Source organism: Eufriesea mexicana, unplaced genomic scaffold, assembly GCF_001483705.2.
Source record: "Eufriesea mexicana isolate 0111107269 unplaced genomic scaffold, ASM148370v2 scaffold500, whole genome shotgun sequence".
Lineage (NCBI taxonomy): Eukaryota > Metazoa > Arthropoda > Insecta > Hymenoptera > Apidae > Eufriesea > Eufriesea mexicana.
In genome coordinates, this window is record NW_016908649.1 from 258,526 (window position 1) to 280,213 (window position 21,688).

At 40.4% G+C, this 21,688-nt stretch overlaps 1 protein-coding gene across 3 annotated transcripts in view; it reads right to left on the reverse strand.

Annotated features, from left to right (window-relative positions):
• Positions 1-21,688, reverse strand: part of mub (poly(rC)-binding protein mub) — a 99,243-nt gene that overhangs the window by 10,706 nt on the left and 66,849 nt on the right. For 2 of the 3 annotated variants that reach the window (XM_017897472.1, XM_017897470.1), the window contains exons 5-7: positions 20,101-20,505; positions 2,956-3,052; positions 1,628-1,907 (exon numbers count right to left, since the gene is read on the reverse strand). In XM_017897472.1, coding sequence (XP_017752961.1) covers positions 1,628-1,907; positions 2,956-3,052; positions 20,101-20,505 — 782 coding nt within the window. The remainder of the gene's footprint in view (positions 1-1,627; positions 1,908-2,955; positions 3,053-20,100; positions 20,506-21,688) is intronic. The other variant, XM_017897471.1, reaches the window with a different exon arrangement.

The window sequence follows — 21,688 nt, forward strand, 5'->3', positions numbered from 1 at the left end:
TTATTTCTTTTTTCTGTTTTTTTTTTTTTTTTTTTTTTTTTTTTTTTTTTTTTATTGCTTGAAAGGACAGCCAGCGACAAATGGGAAACAGATGTTGAGCGGAGTTGTGTCTGCAGGATACTCAGGGTACTGGACCTGGAAAGCAGGACCTGGAAACAAAGGATTAAGATCCTCTTCCGTCATGGCCGACGAAGATGTCTTCCGGCGGCTCCCCGCGTTGACGGCGATCCCATGGTACGCGGTGCTGCGGCGTCTTCTCTGGCTATGTAACCTTACTTCGCTACGAGAATATCTCACCTGTATCGCTAGAGAGACCGAGGTGGCGGCACGCGACACACGCGTTGCACGAATCACCGACCCCCGACACAACGGGGGAACTCCCTTTCTTCGTTGTCGTGCAACTCTTCCCTTGCCGGAGAACAAGGCTCCAGCTGACGGCGCCGCCACCTCTTTCATGACACTTTCTCTGGCGTCGACGTGCCGGATGAACGACGCACTTCTGGCTACAGTTTGCTACACGCGAGCGAGCGAGGCATCGTCCAGGTCTGACAGCCCCCGTCCGCGGTGGATTTCGGGTAATTAAAAACGTAAGAACCGAGAGAGATGTCGTTGTAACCAGCGCGTCGTCGCCAGAGGCAACAGTAACAGTAACAAACATGATGGGAGGTGTCGCGATGACGGCAATGCGACTATTCCCTTAGTCTCACTGATCACCTTCAAGACACCAAGGCTAAGAAAGGTCGTAATTACGGGAGGAACGAGTATAACACAAAAAACAGGCGAATCAGGGGGTTTCTCTTTGTTTCCGGTGGTGAGGGTGGTCAGAGGGTGGGCTTTTCTCCGTCATCGGGGGCAGGGTGGCGTCAAAAATTCTACACCGGCGACATGTACACGTAAATCGAGGCGATCCGACGAGAGTCAACGTCGGACCCGAGAAGGAAAGAAACCAGAAAATTAAAGGGGCCTCTCTGGTGGGGGCTTGGTGGTGGTGATGTGTCGCGATTTCTCGCAAAACGTAGCCGGGACGAGTTCAACATGTACCGATGGGGATAATGGAAGAATTCTTAAACAATGTTTTCTCTCCCTCTCGAACGGAGAGGAAAAAACGAATCTAAGTTAGAGGACGTTGGACCATCGATCTCGATTTACGCTTCACACGCGCTGACTGCCGCGAGTATTATAATAACATCATCTAGAATGACCAAGAAAGACGATAAAGTATCATATTTCTGAAAAAAGAATTATTTCTAACAGGTTCCGATGTGAACTTCCTGCTTTTAACAATTATAAGGATATTAATTAATCTTTATAAAATTAGAAACGTTCCTGTATTCGTGTTTTATGCGTTTTTATTTTGTACGATTGTGCAGGTTATGGGTGGCCATCATGGCAGTCAACGTGTTAATAATATTTGCTAAATGACGAATTTTATTTCATAAATTTAGAGAATAGAAGAGTATTCGATTTATTAATCGAATTTATTTCGAAATTAATTAAAAAGATTCGATGTTTGAGAGTTTTTATGGGATTAGTTGGTCGAGATGGTCCAATGTCCCCGAATCGCAGACATTTTTCAACATGGCGGGCATACCGGCGCGACATCTAGCACCAGTGCCGCAGTACTCACCTCATGCTGATGAGATACTGTGCCAATGCCACAGCGTCCGGATTTCCAGTAATGGTGATGGTACGATCCGTGGCGCCACCCTCCCTTTCCTCGCAGTTGCTGATTCTGATCATGGCGCCGGAGATCTGGCGTATCTCCGCGATCTTGGTGCCGCCCTTACCGATGATGCAGCCGATAAGCTCGTTCGGCACTGTCATCTCGTGCGTCTGATTGTTCGCCGCTGGCTGTTGCCTGTTCGTATTGCTGGTGCGTAGCTGACTACCAGCAAGTGCCGCTAATGCTAGGACACAAACATTTCCCTTATTTGAAACAAATTTAACCAACATTTCCGCTCAGCGCGATTCCGCGTGTTCGTTTCGCTCGGTTTTCAGGTCGAAGCTCGTAAGTTTCCCGCGGCGTAAGAAAATGTTTGCAAAATATCGAGGTTAGAGAACGCACGGGCGAGTGCCAAAGGTTTCCGGCCAAAGTACGGCTTCATTGTATTGGCAGAACAAAGTTGTTTTTAAAATAAAACCGCGTTGCATAAGGCTCTCTATTATGCTGTAGCTCGCGAGAGAAATTTTATTGAACGAAGTTACATTTTGAGGTTACGATCTGAACGAAAAAAACTGAATACGTTATATATATAGAATAATAATTTATAGACTCTGAAATTGGAACAGCCAGAATTGATATGCGAATTTTTTCCATCATTAGGGCTCAATTAATCCATTACTCGGGGTGTTCAGTGTCTAGGGACTCAAGGGTCCAAACATGGGAATCCATTACTCGGCGTGCACAGTGCCATCTAGAGTTAAACCCGCGTACTCTTTTCCCAAGCAATAATGGAGTCAATAAATAACGTATCGAATAATAGAAGATACAATTTTCTTAGTTACGCGAAAAATATAAAGATGGCGATATGAAACATATCAACCCTTATCGGACACTAGCTTTCTATACGTGATTTTCACTAGTTTACAGCTGGTTTCGGTAAATATGCGAAAAATCTCCATCTTGTCACCTCCCACGTGACGTACGACTGCAGCGCCAAAGTACTGTTGTCACGTGAGAGGTAACTTACGACCGTTAAGGGTTAAGAACACTGATTTTAATTAATTAATAATTTGAAACTAACTTGGTCCAGTTTACAATAAAAATGAGAACAATTTATTTCGCTTCTGATAACCCCCCACTACTCGCATATCAACTCTGGTTAGGTATAACTCTCGGTGCACCTTATGAACCCGACAAGCAAATAGGCCTGTCCTGTGCGCTATAAATAAATAAATTAATATCACGAGTGCCACCGCGAGATATTACATCGAAATAATACATTCTCTGCGTACCTGCTGGATTTAATCCACCGGTGTTGGCAGGTGTGGCAAGGCCTCCGAGGCCGAGAGCGGCGAGCCCAGCCAATGGATTGCTACCAAGCTTGCCCATCTGTAACAACGACGAACAAAATCCAACGCTCAACAAAAACACGTGCCGCCGGTTGGGGGTTCGGTTAAGAAGTGCTTCAGAGGGGGGTATATACGAAGACACCGATAAAATATATCTAAGTATAGGATATAGTATCAATCTGCCTGCTTTCCTCGCGCGTCTCACATTCGAGGATCGTCGATCAAACAAGAAGACAAGAGAACAAAAATGAACAAAATGATACAGTCGTCTATGACAGTTGTCTATGGAAGAAGGAACGAAAGATCGAGAAGAAACGACCAAGGGAAAATAATAAAACGGAAAATGAAAATACGCCAAAATACGTCACCCGTTGGGCAGACCGATCTGTAAGAGAAAGAGAAAGAGACATAGAAAGAGAGAAAATTTTTTAAAAATCCCTAGATCCATCGATCGTCTCGGATTCAACGGTCGTGTCAACCCGCGGATTCTTTTAAGGCCAGTTTCCATGGTCTCCTCGATCACGACCAGCGGGACCCCGTCGTCCCGACTTCCTGGGACCCCGATCCAAAAATTAAAAAAAGAAAATAAAAAATAAATAAAATTGTATCGCTTTTCGTCCACCTTTCACGATACCTCTCCTTTTTCTCGCTTCTTTCCTCTTTTATCCTCGCTCAACGAGACGTCACGCTCCTCCGAGAGCACGCACGGCAACGTGTACTTCGCGTGACAACCACACGCAACGAGGAACTAAAAATACAGTGAAATTATTCGAGGGAACGTAAGAAGAAACGCCACGCTGCTTCGCACGCGAGACGAACGTCAGTCGTACGATCGATCGTGAAATTCGAATCCGCGGACTCGTTTGAATTTCCTGCCGCACTCACTTCCGCCATTAACGGTACGGCGCACGCGCACAGCTCGCGGAGCTACGGTGGCGCGCTCTAGCGGCCGCGCTTCTGGACCACGGCTGAAAGGTTATCTGGGTTAGGTGACTTCTGAGAATTTGACTGATGGAAGGAGAAAGAACGAGACGGACACTGACATTCGATATAGGTGTAAGGTACGTATAGTGCGTTCGAGAGAAGAAGGCACAGTGTTTATGTCCTTACAGTTGATTTACTGCATTAACACTGCCATCATCACAAGTAGTGACCGCTATTGTCCGAAGACGGTGACGAAAATTATCGGTCATCGTTTTCTGCGATTATGCTGTGCCTCCTTTTCTCGAACGCACTATACACGCATTTCTGACGATATTTTCTGAACCCAGTTCTGAGAACCCACGGGGAAGTACCGGACGCTTATGCGGGCAGTACTGTATTAACTATTACCTACGTCTCATGTTTTCCGGACAGCTCTTATGGTGTACTATAAACAAAAGTATATCGAATTTCATGGCAATGGAACTAAGTAAACTGCTATGGCAGAAGGAACTGGTTCGAAGAGAGAGAAAGAGTTTCTGAGACTGCCATAATGGTTGAGCTACGAGGTACCATGATCGTGTCTTTTCAATTTCATGCTTTCAAAGGTCTATGGGAGATCCTTGAATTAATTCTCCGCAATTTGACTTTGACCTGAGAATTTCTTTTTAGACGAGATGCAATTCTGAAATAAATTTATAGCTTTGCATTCATAACCTGATTATGTAAATAGAGACACAATTTTTGCTGAACGACTAAAGTTATAGTTCATTTATTTTCATTTATTCCGCGACACCTTTTTTATTATTGACTGTTGTTAACTGCTTAGAATACAAATTACTAGCGGAGTGGCTGGTGGGATCTCAAAGGTCAGTTATAATCGAAGATCACAGAGGAAAAACACGATAAATCTACTTTTCTTTTTCTGATCTTTATGCCGTTGCTTGAAAGAAGTGCAGCATAATTCAAAAGGAGAACAACTTGTTATACTCCAAGATATTCATGGAATCATGAAATTCCATAAGAAAAAGCAAAAATAAAAATTCGATCTCGAACTCGACTGAAAAGACAATTTTAAATCCGCTACATCGGTACACGACAGTATATTAAAGTACATTAAATAAATATTATTTACTTATACTTAAGTATATAGTGGCGCATCGTGCCTAAGAGGTTAAAACTCCAAAATTAGTCTGCTTTAAGAAGAAAATAAAATATGGCTTACAACGTTGCTCCTCAGTCACAGAAGCATATTAATAATCAGCCTTAGAAGCTCTCGAGATTGGAAAAATGAAAAGAAATACGAATGTACCATAGAATATTTCAATCCCGTAGCGTTACAAAGAGTGAAAACGAACTCGAATGAAAAGGACAGCTAACTGCTTTATCGATAACCAAAAATGTCGATATCTCGCGAGCGTCCTTCTCTATCGATATTACATATTACACCAGTGTCCTATTACTCGAACGAGTTACTCGACGTGTATAGCAATGTACAGCCTGGTATTCTGGAGATCGCTTTGCGCTATTAAGGACCGGAAGCCGAGGAATCCAGGACACTTTGTGATCCAGAATACGTCTACACACGTACGGCATACTACACGTCATAGGTTGGATCGAACTCGATTCTCGCCGCGAGGAGTCTCTGGGAATTAATCGACTAGTCGACTGCGACATCTAGCGGGAGTTACAGTCGGGGCGTAAGGTGGAACGACCTTCGAGGGGAACGGACGACAGAAAGACAGAGAAAGAGAAGAGGGAGGAAAGAGAGAAGCATGCATCTACGTATCTCTTTCACTTTGGACATATTTCTCTTCATTATTCAGCTTTACCTATTGCATACGTTGTATTTCGTATGTTTCAATTTATGATCGATTAAATATAGATTGGAATGATCGAGAATGATCTTAGAATTTGACCCACGAGTGTTTTTAAGTACGGTAGAAAATTGTTGGACAGCGTGAAGGTTGTTTTATCTGGATAGGGCTTTCCTCGCGTTACTGCTGTGCGAGACGGCCATTACGTGACTACTGCGCATGAGCAGTGACGTCAAAGGAGAGACCTATGATACCCACTGAAGAAATTAACTATGTAGGAGATGCTTTGGAAACTGGAGAACCATAAGATTATCGTGAAAGTGTGCAATATTGAATATATCCTTGTTTCAAAGTAATTATTATTTATTAGAAAAATAACTGAAAATAATAAGGTGATAAATAGAATATAGTTCTAAGTTCACGTGACTTAGTATATATTTAAAAATTTGTTATTCCGATTATACTATTATTTTCATTGAAATATAAGATAATTTCTATGAAGGAAAATTATGAACACTATCCAGAAAAGTCATCCAAAATTATTTCCTCAATTTGTACTTCTACTGCATTTTAGAAATTGATAACCTATTTACTCGAATTAGTGAAATTGGGAACATATCAAGTAAATATCTTTAAAAATTAAATAGTATACTAAATGATATTCGTATTTAAATATACCAGGTGAAAGAAGGAACGAAAAATAAATACTATCGTAATAATTTACTATAATGGTGGACATAAAAGTAACCTAACCTAACTTAACCTAACCTAACTCAACCCTATTTTCTTTTTCTTTCTTTTTGGAATTGAAAATTACTTATGAGTGGTTCACATCGTTTCCAATCTCACTGATTTAATTATTCGTCCGATAATTTTTAAAAATAGCTGCTTTTAAGGTACGATTACTTTCGATTTTGATATTCGAGTTGGTATCGAAGTGACCCATTTTTTTATTTTCATCCATCGTATGTTAATTACGAACAACAGCCCACCGCGTTGAATTATTCGCGCGATCGATGAGTTTGCTCAGACTACTTGGAAACTTCAACAGCTTTCAGCTTCGCGAAGGACTCCAACTTCCATGAAGTTCCACGTACACTACGAATAAGCAGTCGGCCATTTTTACTTTGGCAAACTTGTCCTGTTCGCGTGGTATTCTCGGGAGTTAGAAAGTGGCGATTGATATTTCCCGTGAATTTCAATTTCTTTAAATTATTCTTCACTTATTAATCCAACTAAGACAAAATTTAATAAGTGCTATGAGAAACATTTAAAAAATAATTTTCATTTAATAGAATATACAAAATATAGACTATTTTATAATTTATATCTCTATAAAATTTTGAGAAACAATTTACTATCTAATTTTGAACCTTGCACAATTCTATAAAATTATAAAATGGTTTATTATTAATCAAGGGAACTATAATGATGTAAATGCAAAAAATTTATTGTAGGCAAATCTATCTTTAAGATTAGAATAAATTATTTAGCTTATGTTCCCTCAATTTCTTGAAATCAATTTTCTTGATAATTTTCAATATTAAAAAAGAAAGAACAAGAATATTCCTTTTCATGATTTTCGGAATCAGTATGAAACTTCTCTATTTAATAAAAATAACTGCTTCACTTCCTAAATTGTACTTCCCAATATACCCAAACTATAACAAAACAAAAGGAGTATATTCCATTCTAAAATTTCTCTAATTATTCTTCACGAGAAACATTTAAAACCCATTTCCTAAATTGCATTTCCCGTTGAATGTCCCATTCGAAATTCTCTTATACTAAAAGCTCTTCCTAAATAACATGATCTCCCTTCAAAAAAGGAAAAAAAAAAAAAAAAAAAAAAAAAAAAAAAAAAAAAAAAAAAAAAAAAAAAAAAAAAAAAAAAAAATGAAAAGAAAAGAATATTTTATTCCAGGAATTTTCTAATTATTTTTCACAAAAAATAATTGACCCATTTTCTAAATTATATTTCCCGTTCAATGCACCATTCGAAGTTCCCTTATACTAAAATCTTCTCCCAAATAATATCTCATTTATAAAAGAAAAAAAAGAAAAAAAAATATATTTCGTATCACGATTTTCTCAAATGCATGGAATTTTATTTATACCGCAATAAAAACAAGTGATTCACTTTCTAAACTCTATATCCCGTTACTCTGCAGGGGTAAGAATCCCGCTCATTATGTGCGCCGGTGCAATTTCGAAACCGTTCGAATTCCAATTCGCCGGCGAACTCATCGACCGTCCCGCAGGCCAACGAAATAGTAAAACTCTGGGAAACCCCGTCTCGTCGGTGTGCAGCGAACCAATGTAAAAGCCGCTAATTACAACGGAATCTCGCCGAGTTCGACGAGTGCAGCAGAAACTGCGACTAATTTCTACCGGCTCGTAAAACCCGTACGTAAATGCATACCTGTGATAACAATACACGAGTGTAACACAGTGATACGATACAGTTCCAACTAAACTATGATTCGAAAGAAAAATGATATACAGGGTGTCTTTAGTATTTCGAATTTCATCAAAATGTTTACACTTATTCCGCTGTAGAAGATTTGAAATTTTCTATTTTCTATTTTGGGGGGAGGGGAGGGGGGATTTTGACAAATGGAAAGAAAAAATACTGTTACGTAAACCGAAATTATTGGTAAGAAAACTATACTGAAAGAGTATATAATCTTCCAACATAATGAAATTAAAAATTGACTTACTGGGAATTACAATATTTTGGAAGAAAAAACATTTTCATGAAATTTTAACACCCTATATATGCGCTATATATGAAAACAATAAAAAAAAAATTTAGAAAGAGGGGGAAGAAGAGAAAAAAAGAGAAATAGGAGATGCATTCTCTCTTGCTCCTTGTCATGAACAGGACAAGATGTCTGGGGTAAAAGATCTAGGATTCTCTTCGTGTACTTATAACAGTGTCCTAAAACATAAAAACCGCAAGTATGATTGGTCTTCTATCTCCAACATCGTCTAGACTAGCCTACGGTGCACGCGTTCGAATAAAAAATAAAAATAAAGAAAAATAGAAAATAAAAATAGATTTACGTATATGTATATATATGCAAGTACATAATAGCATACTTCATGGAACGTTGCGAACATGGTTCCACAAGAAGAATCATCGACGATATATCGTCAAGTGACTCTAATTGATCTTTATCGGAAAATAAATAACCATATGGAAGCACAGATCGTCTAATGGTGCTCGCAACCGACATATGTATTTCAATAGAGACAGAGAAAGAGAGAGAAAGAGAGATAGAGATAGAGACAATAATAATAAAATAAATTAATAAATAAAAAAAATACTAAAAAAAAATCAGATGACGAAAACCATGACGTATCGTCACGACGTCGAGAAACTTCTACCCTGCTTAAGATGGTGGAAACGTGATGTCAGGGCAGCCCACCCTCGCGCGAACTTCTTGATTCGTAGCTAAAGAGAGTGCTTTGGAAGCCATGCTGTTCTAAGTTAGGACGGCGAGTGGATAATGGACAACTGAGGACTGAGGCGAAGAGAAACGAACGAAAGAAATGAAAAGAGAGACGGTCTAAGACTCAGAGACAGACGGAGAGAAAGATAGAGAGAAACAGAAAGAAGAGAATGGAAAGAAAGTCGTAAAATAGTGAGGACCGCATTGCTTCGACCCTTCCTGTTTAACCTCTTCGGTACGAATGCTGACTGCAGCCGACGGCCGCCAGACCCCAGCGACAGATCGCCGACGGGAACCGACGGGAGCCGATTATAGCCGAAAGCATACGAACATAGCCGACTGTCGCCTTTAGTGTACTGTTTACGTTCTACGTTATATAGTTTGTCAACTTTCATGCAATTTATTGATTTAGATATGTGATTATAAGTTACTCTTTATTACAGAACACGTGTTATATGCAAATGATACTGTGTGGCATACGATTGCCGTACCGAAGAGGTTAATCTGTATCAAAGATCGCAACAACTTCGGAAAAACAAAGTCTTGACAGTCTAACCTCGAAAAAAAAGGGAGTTTAGAGACAGAGAGACAAAGACGTATGAGCATGTGAAAGTATATACGAAGGGGGATTAGAAGAAGGGAAGTCTCTTGCGAAGCCGTGAAAAAGCGAAAGCGTGTACGTACTTCGGAGATCGGTTTCGCGATCGGTTCGTTGCCATCGTACCTTTCGCTGACATTCGAACTGACTCGAGCGACTTGGGTCGCTTTGTCATTTACCTCTGCAGAGAAGCGTCTGGGTAGGACGCGTTCCTCGTTGTTTATAGTCGACACCCGTTCGTGGAGTCGTTGAGGAGTAATTTTTAAGAAAGAGATGGACATTGCAAAATTTGCTAAATTCTCGGCGGTGAACGCGCTATTCGCGGTGCATCGGTGAGACAAATAGGTTAACGCGGCCATTTTTTTGCAGCGGTGTTTTGGTAAGCAATTGATTCCAATTTTTCAACCCTGCTGCGGTTCTTGAATTTTTTTATTTTTCAATTTAATTGCAATCTCGTTGCAATAAAACTTTCTGTCGGTTACTTGAATTTTTAATATACTTTTTTAACACGTTGATTTCCCCGAGGTATAGTAGATTTCCTGTATTACCCTGATCTAGGTAGAGGTTAGTATATTTTATTATATTGTGGATCGAATTTTATTGCATTTGAAATTTAAATTGTTTGAACGTGTTTAATATTTAACTGTTTTAATATATACACTATCAATACAAAACTTATAAATTACTTTTTCATTTGTACCAACATAAGAATTTCTGGTTATTTCGGCACTAATATTGAAATTACCAAATTAATCAAAATGAATATATTTTGTCTTTTGCAGATATTGAAAATATGCAGCTGATTCGGTAAAATTAATTATATATTATATTTAAGTAATCATTACAGGTTAGTAATTTTAATATTAATTTAAATGTTAAACAATTTTGTTAATTTCTTCAGAATGTTGGTTAAAGTGATTTTTTGGTATAACAAGATTCTTATTTTGAAATTGATTTTTTTGAAATTTTATAGGTAGTGATTTAAAATTTTTGATTAATAGTGCATTTTAAATTAATTTCAACAATGGCTACTACCCTGGCAATCAACGTGTCGAAATCTTTGGTCAAGTATGGCAAGTTCTTAGAAAAATTAGGAAACTTTTGAAGGAGAAGAGAACACAATTTGGTCGAAAACAGCTCAAGAGCCGTAGCAGGGTTAATTTACAGCTTTGGTCATAGTCTCATGGACGTGAGATACAAGAGCAAGCTCACTGAAATTTGACCGTGGCGAAACACGATTAGGAGCGTGGAGTGGAAAGCAAGTGCAAGTATACAGAGCAGTTCAAGAAACTTCCTGCTTTCCCATAGAGATACATATATTTCCCCTTTAACATTTAAGTAAAAGGATGAATAGTTCAAAACTACTTTCCTCGGTATATTTCTTTCAGCAACTTTGCATATGCATTATGCAGTATACCTCTTCTATCAAATAAAATTTTATATATTTTTGTAGGACAGATAAAATTCATTTCAGCGTGTGTAGAAAGCTATCTAAATTATTATTATTACAATATATTATAAATGACTATAAACGAGTCATAAATAAATTGATATAAGATTGTAATTAAATAGTGATCCATAACAAAAATAAAATAAACGATTAGCTTGTAAGATATATTTCATCATTTTTGTAATAAATGCAAATGTATATTACTAACAAGTATTCCTTAAGGCAGTGAATCAATTTTATCTTAAGGAATCCATAAGTGTGCTACAATAAGTAGAGATCAGATTTCTATTTTATTATAAGAACATCAAAAAATTGCTTATAATGCACTGCAGAGAATTCTTTACCAAAAGAAAATAATTTCTCAATTATTCACATACCATTCTACATAGAATATGAACATAAATATCTGTTGAAAGAAAAGCTAAGAAAATATGTAATGCATATGCATGGTTGCGTTTGCAAGAAATATATGGTACTGGAGACCGTGGTCCTTCTTGAACCATTCACCTCATTTCTCTAACGTTTTCCTTTAATTGCAACCAGGGAGGAGGTGTATGACTTTGTCCCAGTTACGTGGACCGCCCTGTATACAAAGTTTCTGGTCATCTTGAGTATTTCGCGCTCTGATGGTGAGTTAACCCCCTGACGACGATGCTTAAAGTCCTGGCAACGTAAAAACTTTGGCTATGCATTCTAGAAGAACAACTCGGTTCGTGAAATTTTATTCTTTATGAAAACTATGTGGTCACCGTGTTTCATACTTCTTACAGCCACGTTTGGGTAAGCTCAAAGCTGTTCAGAATCGTTATACGAAATTTTATTTTCTGTGAAACATACAGTTAGGAAACTTCAATTAAAACTAACGTTCTTAGTATCGCGAAACGACGTTATTTCCCCAAATTATAAAAGAAATTATTCCTTTTACTTATTCACGTATTATTTTCCACGATAAAAATTTCAAAGTAGAAATTATGAATACCAAAGTTATCCTACCATTTATTCGCACTCAGATGCATACAAAAACACTACAAATTTTCTAATAAAAATAAAAAACTATCAATTTTTGAAAGAGAAAAATACTCTGTTTAGCGTAGAATCCACTTGGAAGAATCGAATTCTGTTCGTGGCAATTTTTAATTCTCTATGACTCGAATACTGGTACGAAATTACAAAAATTTCTTTCATAATTCTTATATATATATATTCTAAATTTCTAAACTGTTCATTACAGGTTCATTATCGTCAGGGGGTTCTCCGTAGGATCACCTGCAATCCACCTAAATCTGCTTTCACCTTCCTCGGTCGCGTGACGAAGCACGTTTTGAGATTTCGGGATTAACCAGGATCGAGCAGGCGGATCAGAAAGAGCGGATTTCTGATCAGACTCGACCGTGAAGAACGGAACGTAAACAAGAGAAATCAGAGACAGTGTACGTAGGACGAGAAGCCAAGAATCAGACAGTGTTCTGTAAGCCGAGAAAGAAAGAGAAAGAGGGTGAGAAGAAGTACGGTAAATCGGAGGGGTAAGACAGAGAAATGAAAAAGAGGAAGATAAAGAAAAATATACTTGGTATTCTATCAGGCAGAGAAACTGAGAAACTCGGGACAGGATGTGAGAGAGAATATATATCAGAGATGGCGTTTAGGACGGTGAAGAGTAAGAGAGAGAGATATAAAGCGCAATGTAGTAAATAATATACCTATGTAAATCTACCTTTTCTCGTGCCACGCATGCATACTGGTCTTTGTTTTGTTGTACAACTCGCTCATTGTTCACGTCGTGGTTGTCCAAGACCAACCCGCCCCCAATTAGATCAGCTACAGCGTGTCTCCCGCGGAGTGACATACTTCGCAAGGAAAAGAAACGGAAGTAGACACGGAACGCGAGTGAGAGAACCAAGGCGAAACGGAGAAAGGGAACCAAATAGATAACGTGTACACGAACGAAAAGAAGAACGAAAGAGAGAAAAGAAAGGGAAAGAAAAATACAGAGAGATAGAAGAAGAAACGAGGAAGGAAACGTGACCAGAGAGAAGTAACGTAAGAGAACAAAAGGATCTCATCCGGGCCGCGAGTAGTACGTGAAAGAGGCAATGAGCCGGGCGTGTGCAGCGAGACCTGTCGGCCATCTTTCCTCCCGTTTACATTTTTATCCCCCGATGCTGATTTTCCGATCTTTAAACATCCGTGTTGTCCCCCGGTCTCGTTACATTTTCTTTTTCTTTCCTCTCCCGCCGTTCGCATCACGAAACCGAAAGAATCGTGGAAGTCGGGCATCTCCGTGTCAGTCGTCGGTCGTCGAAAAGCGCAGAGAAACAGTAGGCAGGACAGATGGTGTGACACGACGATACACGATACGCCACCCTGACAGAGGATCCCTTCTTTGCCTAGACCAATTTCACCAAACCCTCTACGATGCACTGGAAACGTCAGTGACTCTATGGTCACCGTAGCTACTAGAGCTAGCAAGGATCAGTAGTTCTCACAAGAACATATGGATACATTCTGGATCCAGGTATTCATATTCATTTAGATACCTTGTATGAAGGAACGAATGCTAAAACTGACAATTTCTTACAGCCCTCTATGATGCACTGGGAACGACAATGACTCTACAGTGAGAGCTGTTAGGAACCCAGGAATGAGCAGTTCTCATGGAAATATCTGTACTCTGGGTCCAAGTATTTACATTCATGGCGACACTATACGAAGGAAGGGAGGGTAAAAAATCAGAGAGAAATACAGTTGGAAGCTTCCTTATTCCCGAGGAATAAAGAGTTGTGCACGGTGGTCGTTTGCCCAGCCGGAACAAGAGATCTTTGCTTCATCCCTGCAGCGAGCTTCCATCTCTTTGTCCCTGTGTTTCTTTCGTTCTTCCCTTTTCTATCTTTTCTATCTATTCCGCAGTCAGTCGGGGGGGACGAATTAAAAATTCTGACGCAAACCGAACGCGGCTGAGTTTGTACGGACTAGGGCGGTGCAGCGCCGAAACGCACCCTTTTAATAATTCAATCTGTCAACAGGCGGCCCGGGGGTTGGCGAGAGCGTTGCGTCGGCGTGTTTGCGCTCCGTCCACGCACAAAAAGAGTTCCTAATTAGCAAACGTAGCCGTTAAAGCCGGTAATTATGTTTGCCGGGCGTCGTTCGCGCCGGCACCGCGCTGACAGATAGAAAATTCAGAATCAATTGCTTCGGCAAACGCGCGCAACCCCCGTCCGCGTTTCCGTCTGTCGACAAGCGGGAATCATTAAGAGGAAAAAGCTGCGAACCAGCGTGTCACTCGTTTGAGGACTGACTCGTCAAAGCTCTGCTTTTCGTTTTTCTTTTCCCCCCTCTTTTTTTTTTTTTTGGAACCACGAGATAGAAGGCTTTGTAACTAAAATTCGCCATTTTCTGGATGATCGATGGGCGAATCGGTTTGGTCGGATTGAAATGTGAACTGAATATTCATCGCTCTTCCACTGTCCAGGTTAATGGCATTCAGCTCCGCGGTTTTGTAGTAAAGTACTTGCTTGTTAAGTAGCTACGTTGTAATTCTACGTCAAAAAATAAGCCGAAAGTATGGAAGAAAATTTTCTCATACGGGCCCCCGTTTTCGAGAAAATTCACTTCGAATTTTTGTTGGGTTGCCGTGCAACGTAATTGGAGATTGGTGGGGGAAAATGAAGTAATGGGACTATATTTACTATAATAGCTATTGTATAACTACTATACAAAGCTACTGATTTCGTTGGGAATATTTCTGAAGCGACACGAGCGGAAATATTAATTTACAGGGCACAGTTAGGTGCGTGCCCACCGCACGAATATTCCAATTCAATTTCCTCGAAAACGAAGCTTCCTGGGAAAAAATCTTATTACACATTTTCGACGTATTTTTTAACGTAGAATCTATACAGTATAATTTCTTCTCACATATTCAGTCCAAATTTCATAAACTCCATTTTAAACGACACTGATTGAAATTACAACACTGTCTAACGAAATTAACGCGGTATACTAACGAAATTCGAATTTCAAAATTAATTTCCTAGCTAAAGAATAAATATTCTAGTTTGTTTCAATCAATTTATTTTTTCAGACCAATCCCGACCTTGAAGAAAGCAAGGGATAATTGCTCCTCATTCTAAGGACTTTCCAGTGCATCGGTTCATCCCACTGCCATTATCTGCCAATTCTCGGACCCTCGTCAAGATGGCGTCTCATGGCGACTACCGATCGACCGGCCGAACAGGTCGCCTTGGAGGCGCCAGTGGTCAGCTGGGGACTGATCGACCGGCATTCTAGAGATGTATCGCCGCCTGTACGCGTTTGACCGGATCCAACGACAGGCCATGACGAAGAATCCATCGTGCGACCCGTGAGCAAGCGTTCATGCTAAAGCAGGCTCGATCAATCGGGAGAAAACCTCGCGAGGGCGCTCTTCTTCTCATCCCTCGAAATGGTCCGAATCACGCTCGCCTCGTCGCAGGTTCTATCCGTTTCGGCTGACGGAAGTGTGGTCCTCCACGATGATCGTACTTGACTCGATCGTGACACACCGATTTACCCATGTACACATCGTAACGCAGGAGTCACAGGGGTCTGGGAGAGAAGTACAAAACGACATGATCCCATCGAAAGAACAGAGACACGTCTGTCCTCTTCGGTGTTTTTCGGCTGGTTTGCTCTCTCGTGTGTGGACTGGTCGTGCGTCGAATACGATTCTCGTGAAGGGTATTTTCACGGCCATGTGTCGACGGTGTGCGCGATAAGCAGGGTACACAGATGATCCTTTATTCTCCGTTCGTTTCCGCCCTTTTTCCCATTATTTTCATGTTTCCCTTTTCTGTTTTAGGCTCAGGCTCGGTTAGGAGCATTTGCTCGACGCAAATGAAGAGATAGCCGGATGATCGTAACGCGGATCAAGGTTTGACGTTTATTGAATGGTATATAGCCGTGGAGTTGGAAGCTTTGAAACTGGTCGAACGGTTGAAGTACAGTCGTTAAACTTCCAGCTCGATAAACTGGTTTCGATCGACCACTTGACGCTCTGCGCCCGACCATTTGCATAATAACGCGGGTAATGGCGATCTTGCTGCGGCACAAAGGGAAAACAGTTCAACTGTGAAGATTACCATACCGATCGTGAGCTTGAGACCACACCTTGCTTCGTGGGCTAAATTTATGACAACCGGACAGGTTGTGTTTCCTCGTCGTACAAGGAACTGTTCATTTTTCTTTTCCTTTAAAATCATTCTATATTGACATTTCATAGAAATGACACCACAGTATGTATCCGCCTTTATATTTTCTTCAGAAAAGTTTCTGCTCTGAAATAGATATGTAACCTTTTCTTATTTTTCGTATTTACAGGAATTTCTTGCAGGATGATTGTGCTTCAACAGTGAAAGGGGTGATCTCAAATCTCTTTTGGAGGAAATCAGTAGAAGACATTGACAATTTCGTGACAAGAAAAAGCTTGCATTGGGAATTTGGATAATACCCGAGTCTTCAGCTTCTGAGATTTATAAGGCTCACAGAAATATTTCAGACTTTCTATTAAGAATGACTAAAAATTAGAAATTAAGTAGGATATTAAGAGTCTGAAAATTGTCAATTTCTAACTATAGCCAGGAACTTCAAATTTATTAAACAAAGTTAAATATTCAAATGGTAGATAGCATTTCTAATGATTGAGAATGATCTAAGATTATATTTAAATACTCTCTGAAATTCTGGATCTCTCTGTATCCACCAAAAATTACAAAAATTACACAAAATTCTCAATCAATTTCTCTAGCACTGCTATCCCTAACTAGACAAGTATTTCAACTCAATACCACTAAAGACTGGCTTATAAAATCAAGGTAAATACTCGATTACTATACTCTACTTCCAATAATTTAGAAAAGTAATTGAAAATCGCCATTTAAATTTAACTATAAACCTAGGAGAAATTCCAAAAAATTCCGAGGAAGCGATAAAATGCTCAGCTAATTAATTACCTAGGCAATTAGCTTGTCCAAGTAGAATCCAATAAATCCCCTGCCAAGGCGTTAAAAGTTCTCAAAATTCTAGGAGTCGCTGAGACCAAGGAAGCTCTTTCGTAGCACGATATTTCAACATGGCTTGATCACTGGGACAAGATTAATACGACAACCTGGCCCATAAAACAGCATGGCCGACAATGCCAACGGGACACTGCCAAAGGGAAACCTCGACTGGCTGCAGCCTGCAGATCGCCATTTCTCCCCTGTTCGGTTGCACGTAAACGGTCTCAATGAACGTTCTATTTATTCTTTTTCTTAGTCCAAATGAAGAAATCATTTCGAATCTCATTCCTTTTTCCCTATTTCCAGTTTCCCTCGTCGAGTGTGAACGAGCATAAACGGGTAGGACGGTGATTATCGCGCGCACCGTACACGATCGTGTATCATCTCATGTTCGCATGCAACGAGAAGTACAAGTACAAGTTCTTTGTGCACCGTGAAGGACGGCAAGCGGTTCCACAAAAGGCGACATCAACCCACTACCAATCGCAAGCACAAGAAAAAAAAGTATAGAGGGAACAGAAAGAGAGACAGAGACAGAGTGAGTGAGAGAAAGAGAGAGACACACACCGAGACCACGGCTTTGGGACACAGAACAACGTAAGAAGCGTCATCTTCGGAGAACGGGAGCAAAATGAACGAACGTGGAACAAGAAAAATCCAGAGAGACGGCCGATACACGTAACAGACACGTGCGGGTCACATGAAAAGCAAAGCGCACATCGGCACGCCGATCCGAGCAAACGATCTCTTAATTATCGATCAATCTTTCTTGCCAATTGCAATTTTATTTTATTTTATTCATTTTCTGCCTGGTAAAATTGAACGTTCGACGATTGGAAGTTAAGGTGGATACTTAAGAGACGAATCCTCGCGAGGGCGCACGATTGGGGGAACACAGTGGCGTAGAGTGCAGCCCCTAGTTACCCCTATTGAAAATTGAAATTCTTCCTCAACCGTTCTACATCTTCTTTCATATATGCTGCTGGATGGAAAGAGACGTAGTGTTATAGTTTGAGTAATTTTATAATTCCACGTATTTGAAAAATTATACATATCTTGTATATTATAATTTTTCACGTATAATAGTAGTACAGGGCATCTAGCGTGGATATGTTATTTGAAATACACTCGTCTCTGTCATAATTAAAATTCCACGAGACAATCTTCTACAGAAGCTAGTAAATATTAGATAAAGTGAAAAGAAATCCATTATTTTTGCATGAAACTGGATGCAAAAATAATGGATTTCTTTTTACTACACCTAATATATAACTAGTTTCTGTGGAAAACAGTTTTATGACCCGAATAATTACAGCAGAGATGTTTAAACAAAGTCAAAGTGAGACACCCTGTATGGCTACAGAATTGTCATACACAAATAATTTGGCAAAATCCAATGTATGAAAATTTGTCAAAGCCTGGAACCCTGACGTGGAAGACAAAGGATGCCACGTTGCACCCTCTTTAAATTCCCAAGCACACGTTTCAATCCAGTCCAGTAGCGCAGAAGAAAGAAAATAAATAAATGCACGGTTCTGGGAAACCTGGACACCGTCTTTAGGGCCGATTCACCCGAGGCTGCACGTGGGAATCGTCGAGCAGAAAGCCAAGGGTCGTTCAGGGTGTCGATGCATGTGGACCAGGGTGTGGACTTGTAAAGGGCTTTTCCGGGACGGGGACCAGGTGGCCTATACAACAGTGGAGCATTCCGGTACACGTGGGCAAACATTCTACGCGACGCTACGGCATTTGGTGAAAATTGGATATCGAATGCTTCGACAGTAACCGAGCGAACCGCACCCCTATTGGGCGCAACGAATCATTGTACGCTGCAAACCGTAGCTGACGCGTATTTTCCACCCAAAGCACCCATTTTTTCGTCATCAAATACTCGTCCCAACTCCGTTATTGCTTCACCCGCATCGAGCACCGACGCAGCTTCTGCAAATTCATTTTGGCACAAGAACATATATTTCCAATAAAATATTATATAAACAGAGTATAATATTCCGTAGATTTTTATTTCGTTAAACTGACTTTTGGCTGAATTTAAGTACCCAATCGGGCAAGCCTTTGATGACCAAAATGGGATTTGCACTGTTATTTTTTTCAAAAGTGTACAATGAATTTCAACAACGAATTATTCAGTGTAGAAATATATCGGTCGCGTATCAGTCTAATAATTTTTCGTGTTATATCGCGTAGAAAAATTCGAAGGAAATAGAAAATTGAGATCGGTGCTAGTATTTAAAAGACAGAACGAGGCAAGATCGACAAGAGTTCCGACCCCCGCAGCCCCACCCATCCTACCCCAATCCACCATCTCCACTACTCTCTCACCACGAGTCACCGTGACCCACCAGAAACGCGCCAGCTGTCGATCATCAGCGAATGCGACGAATTTCCACCAATTACCGCGATCGTCCTGAGAAATGTATTCGATCTCGAGATACAGGACAAAGAAATAGAGAAAAAGAAAAAAAAAAAAAAATTAGAGAAACAGAGCATTTTAGCCAGGAAATGTTCAGATCAAGTGGCATCCGACGATGCCGTCAAAGATTCACAGGAACATGGGCGTGTAGGAACAACAGGTGGGGGTTGACAATATATAAATATATAAAAAATATATATATATATATATATTAAATAGTAGGTCCCCGCTCGCGCTGCTCCGTACAACGTGTACGTGTGTACGTGTATACGTATATATTATAACACGTGTGTGTACCGGTTTTCTTTGAGGGGTCTGGTGGTAGTATCTCTTGGGGGTTGGTAACGGGAGAGGGTGGATCACGAAAAACAAAAGACTTACGGCGTCTGCCACGAGGTGTGCGGGCGGGAGGGCTGCCTGCAAGTGTCCACTCTTCAGCAGGGGGTCGGCGAGGCCTGCCACGCTGGCGTGTAAGGGGCTCGGGTGGAGAGGATGATGTGGGGTCGTAAGGTGGGCCGTGGATAGGAGCGGATGCCCGTGAGAAGCGGCAAAGGCCGAGGAGGAGGGGTGGGCCGCGAAGGGCGAAGTCGTCAAAGTTTGGGTGTTCAGCGAGGGCGGGGTGGGCCCGGCAGCGGGCGCGGGCAATGGCAATACTGTACTTACGTCCGAGTGGGCGGGCACCGCGTAATTACCCTGGATGGTGTAGGCTTGCCCACCAGCCAGGATCACTGGCCCACCAACTTGGGGTTTGGGGCGATAAGGGATCGTGGCACCTTTGGGAGGGGACTGAAACAGAAAAAAACACACGCACGAGTGCGAATACACCTTCGAATACAGCCCACTGACACTGAGGCTGAGGGGCCTCAGCCTGCGACGTACTTCTGGAGTCTGTTTTTGGATTTTGGTTATTGGTCTGTGGGGGAGACGTCACTCTGCTTGGTGCTAAGCAAGTTACCACTCATTGGGTGAGTCATGAGTTCTTACCTGGATGTTGTCTGATAGGTACAAAGATCATGTGGTGAGCAAATTTTGGTTTCTACGTTGGGCGATGACTAAGAAGACTATTTGTCTGGTCTAGAGGCACAGAAGTGGGCATGGTTGATAGATTTGGAGAGATGCTAAATGAATTTAGTGGACCAATATGCGTGGGATTGAATATATTTAATGCAGGTAAGAACTGATGATTCATCCTACAGTTGGTTGACATTTAATTGATACGGTTCAGGTATTTGCAGCACGGTTTATCTATAGACACTTTGGAGCTGAAGTTGGTGGGAAGAATGTTTGCTTTATTGCATCACGTGTATCAATCAGTTGATAACTTTGTAAATAATTTCTACGGCAAATAGTCGCCAGTTATGTACTTGTGAAACTGCACAATATTTGGATAACTGGTTTAATTTATGATGTTTATGGACAGTACGTCAGGCGAAAGACATATAACAAAACATACTAAAATAAAGATGTAAGAAGATATCTTTATAGGAAAGAGTATTGAACCCTAGGGTATTACCTTTATGGCTATGCAGGAATCTTTTCAGCAATTATAACTAATTGAAACATATTCTTTATTCAAAAACTGAATCGTCAGCTTAATATTTGAGCAAATAAAGTGTTCGTTAGCATGCAAAAGCTAGTCCAAATATTGTGTATTATTCTCATAAGGTTTTCTATATTGTTTACAGTGTTTAAAATTTACAGACATGTTATATCATGAAAAATATGTAACTTGCACCTAATACCTCCAAAGAGCGTAAACTGTGAAGCATACCTGAAGCAAAGACTACGAGTCATTTCCATTGTACTCAATTCATTTTTATGATCTTCATATATATTTCAATATTAAATAGTATATAAACATAGTACATAAACGTAGTAACTCAGTCTATCACTAATAACATTTATCATTCTTCTATCTCCTTACTGTATCTTTATCTACTGCGTATCTACATTTTTAGATCTCACACCT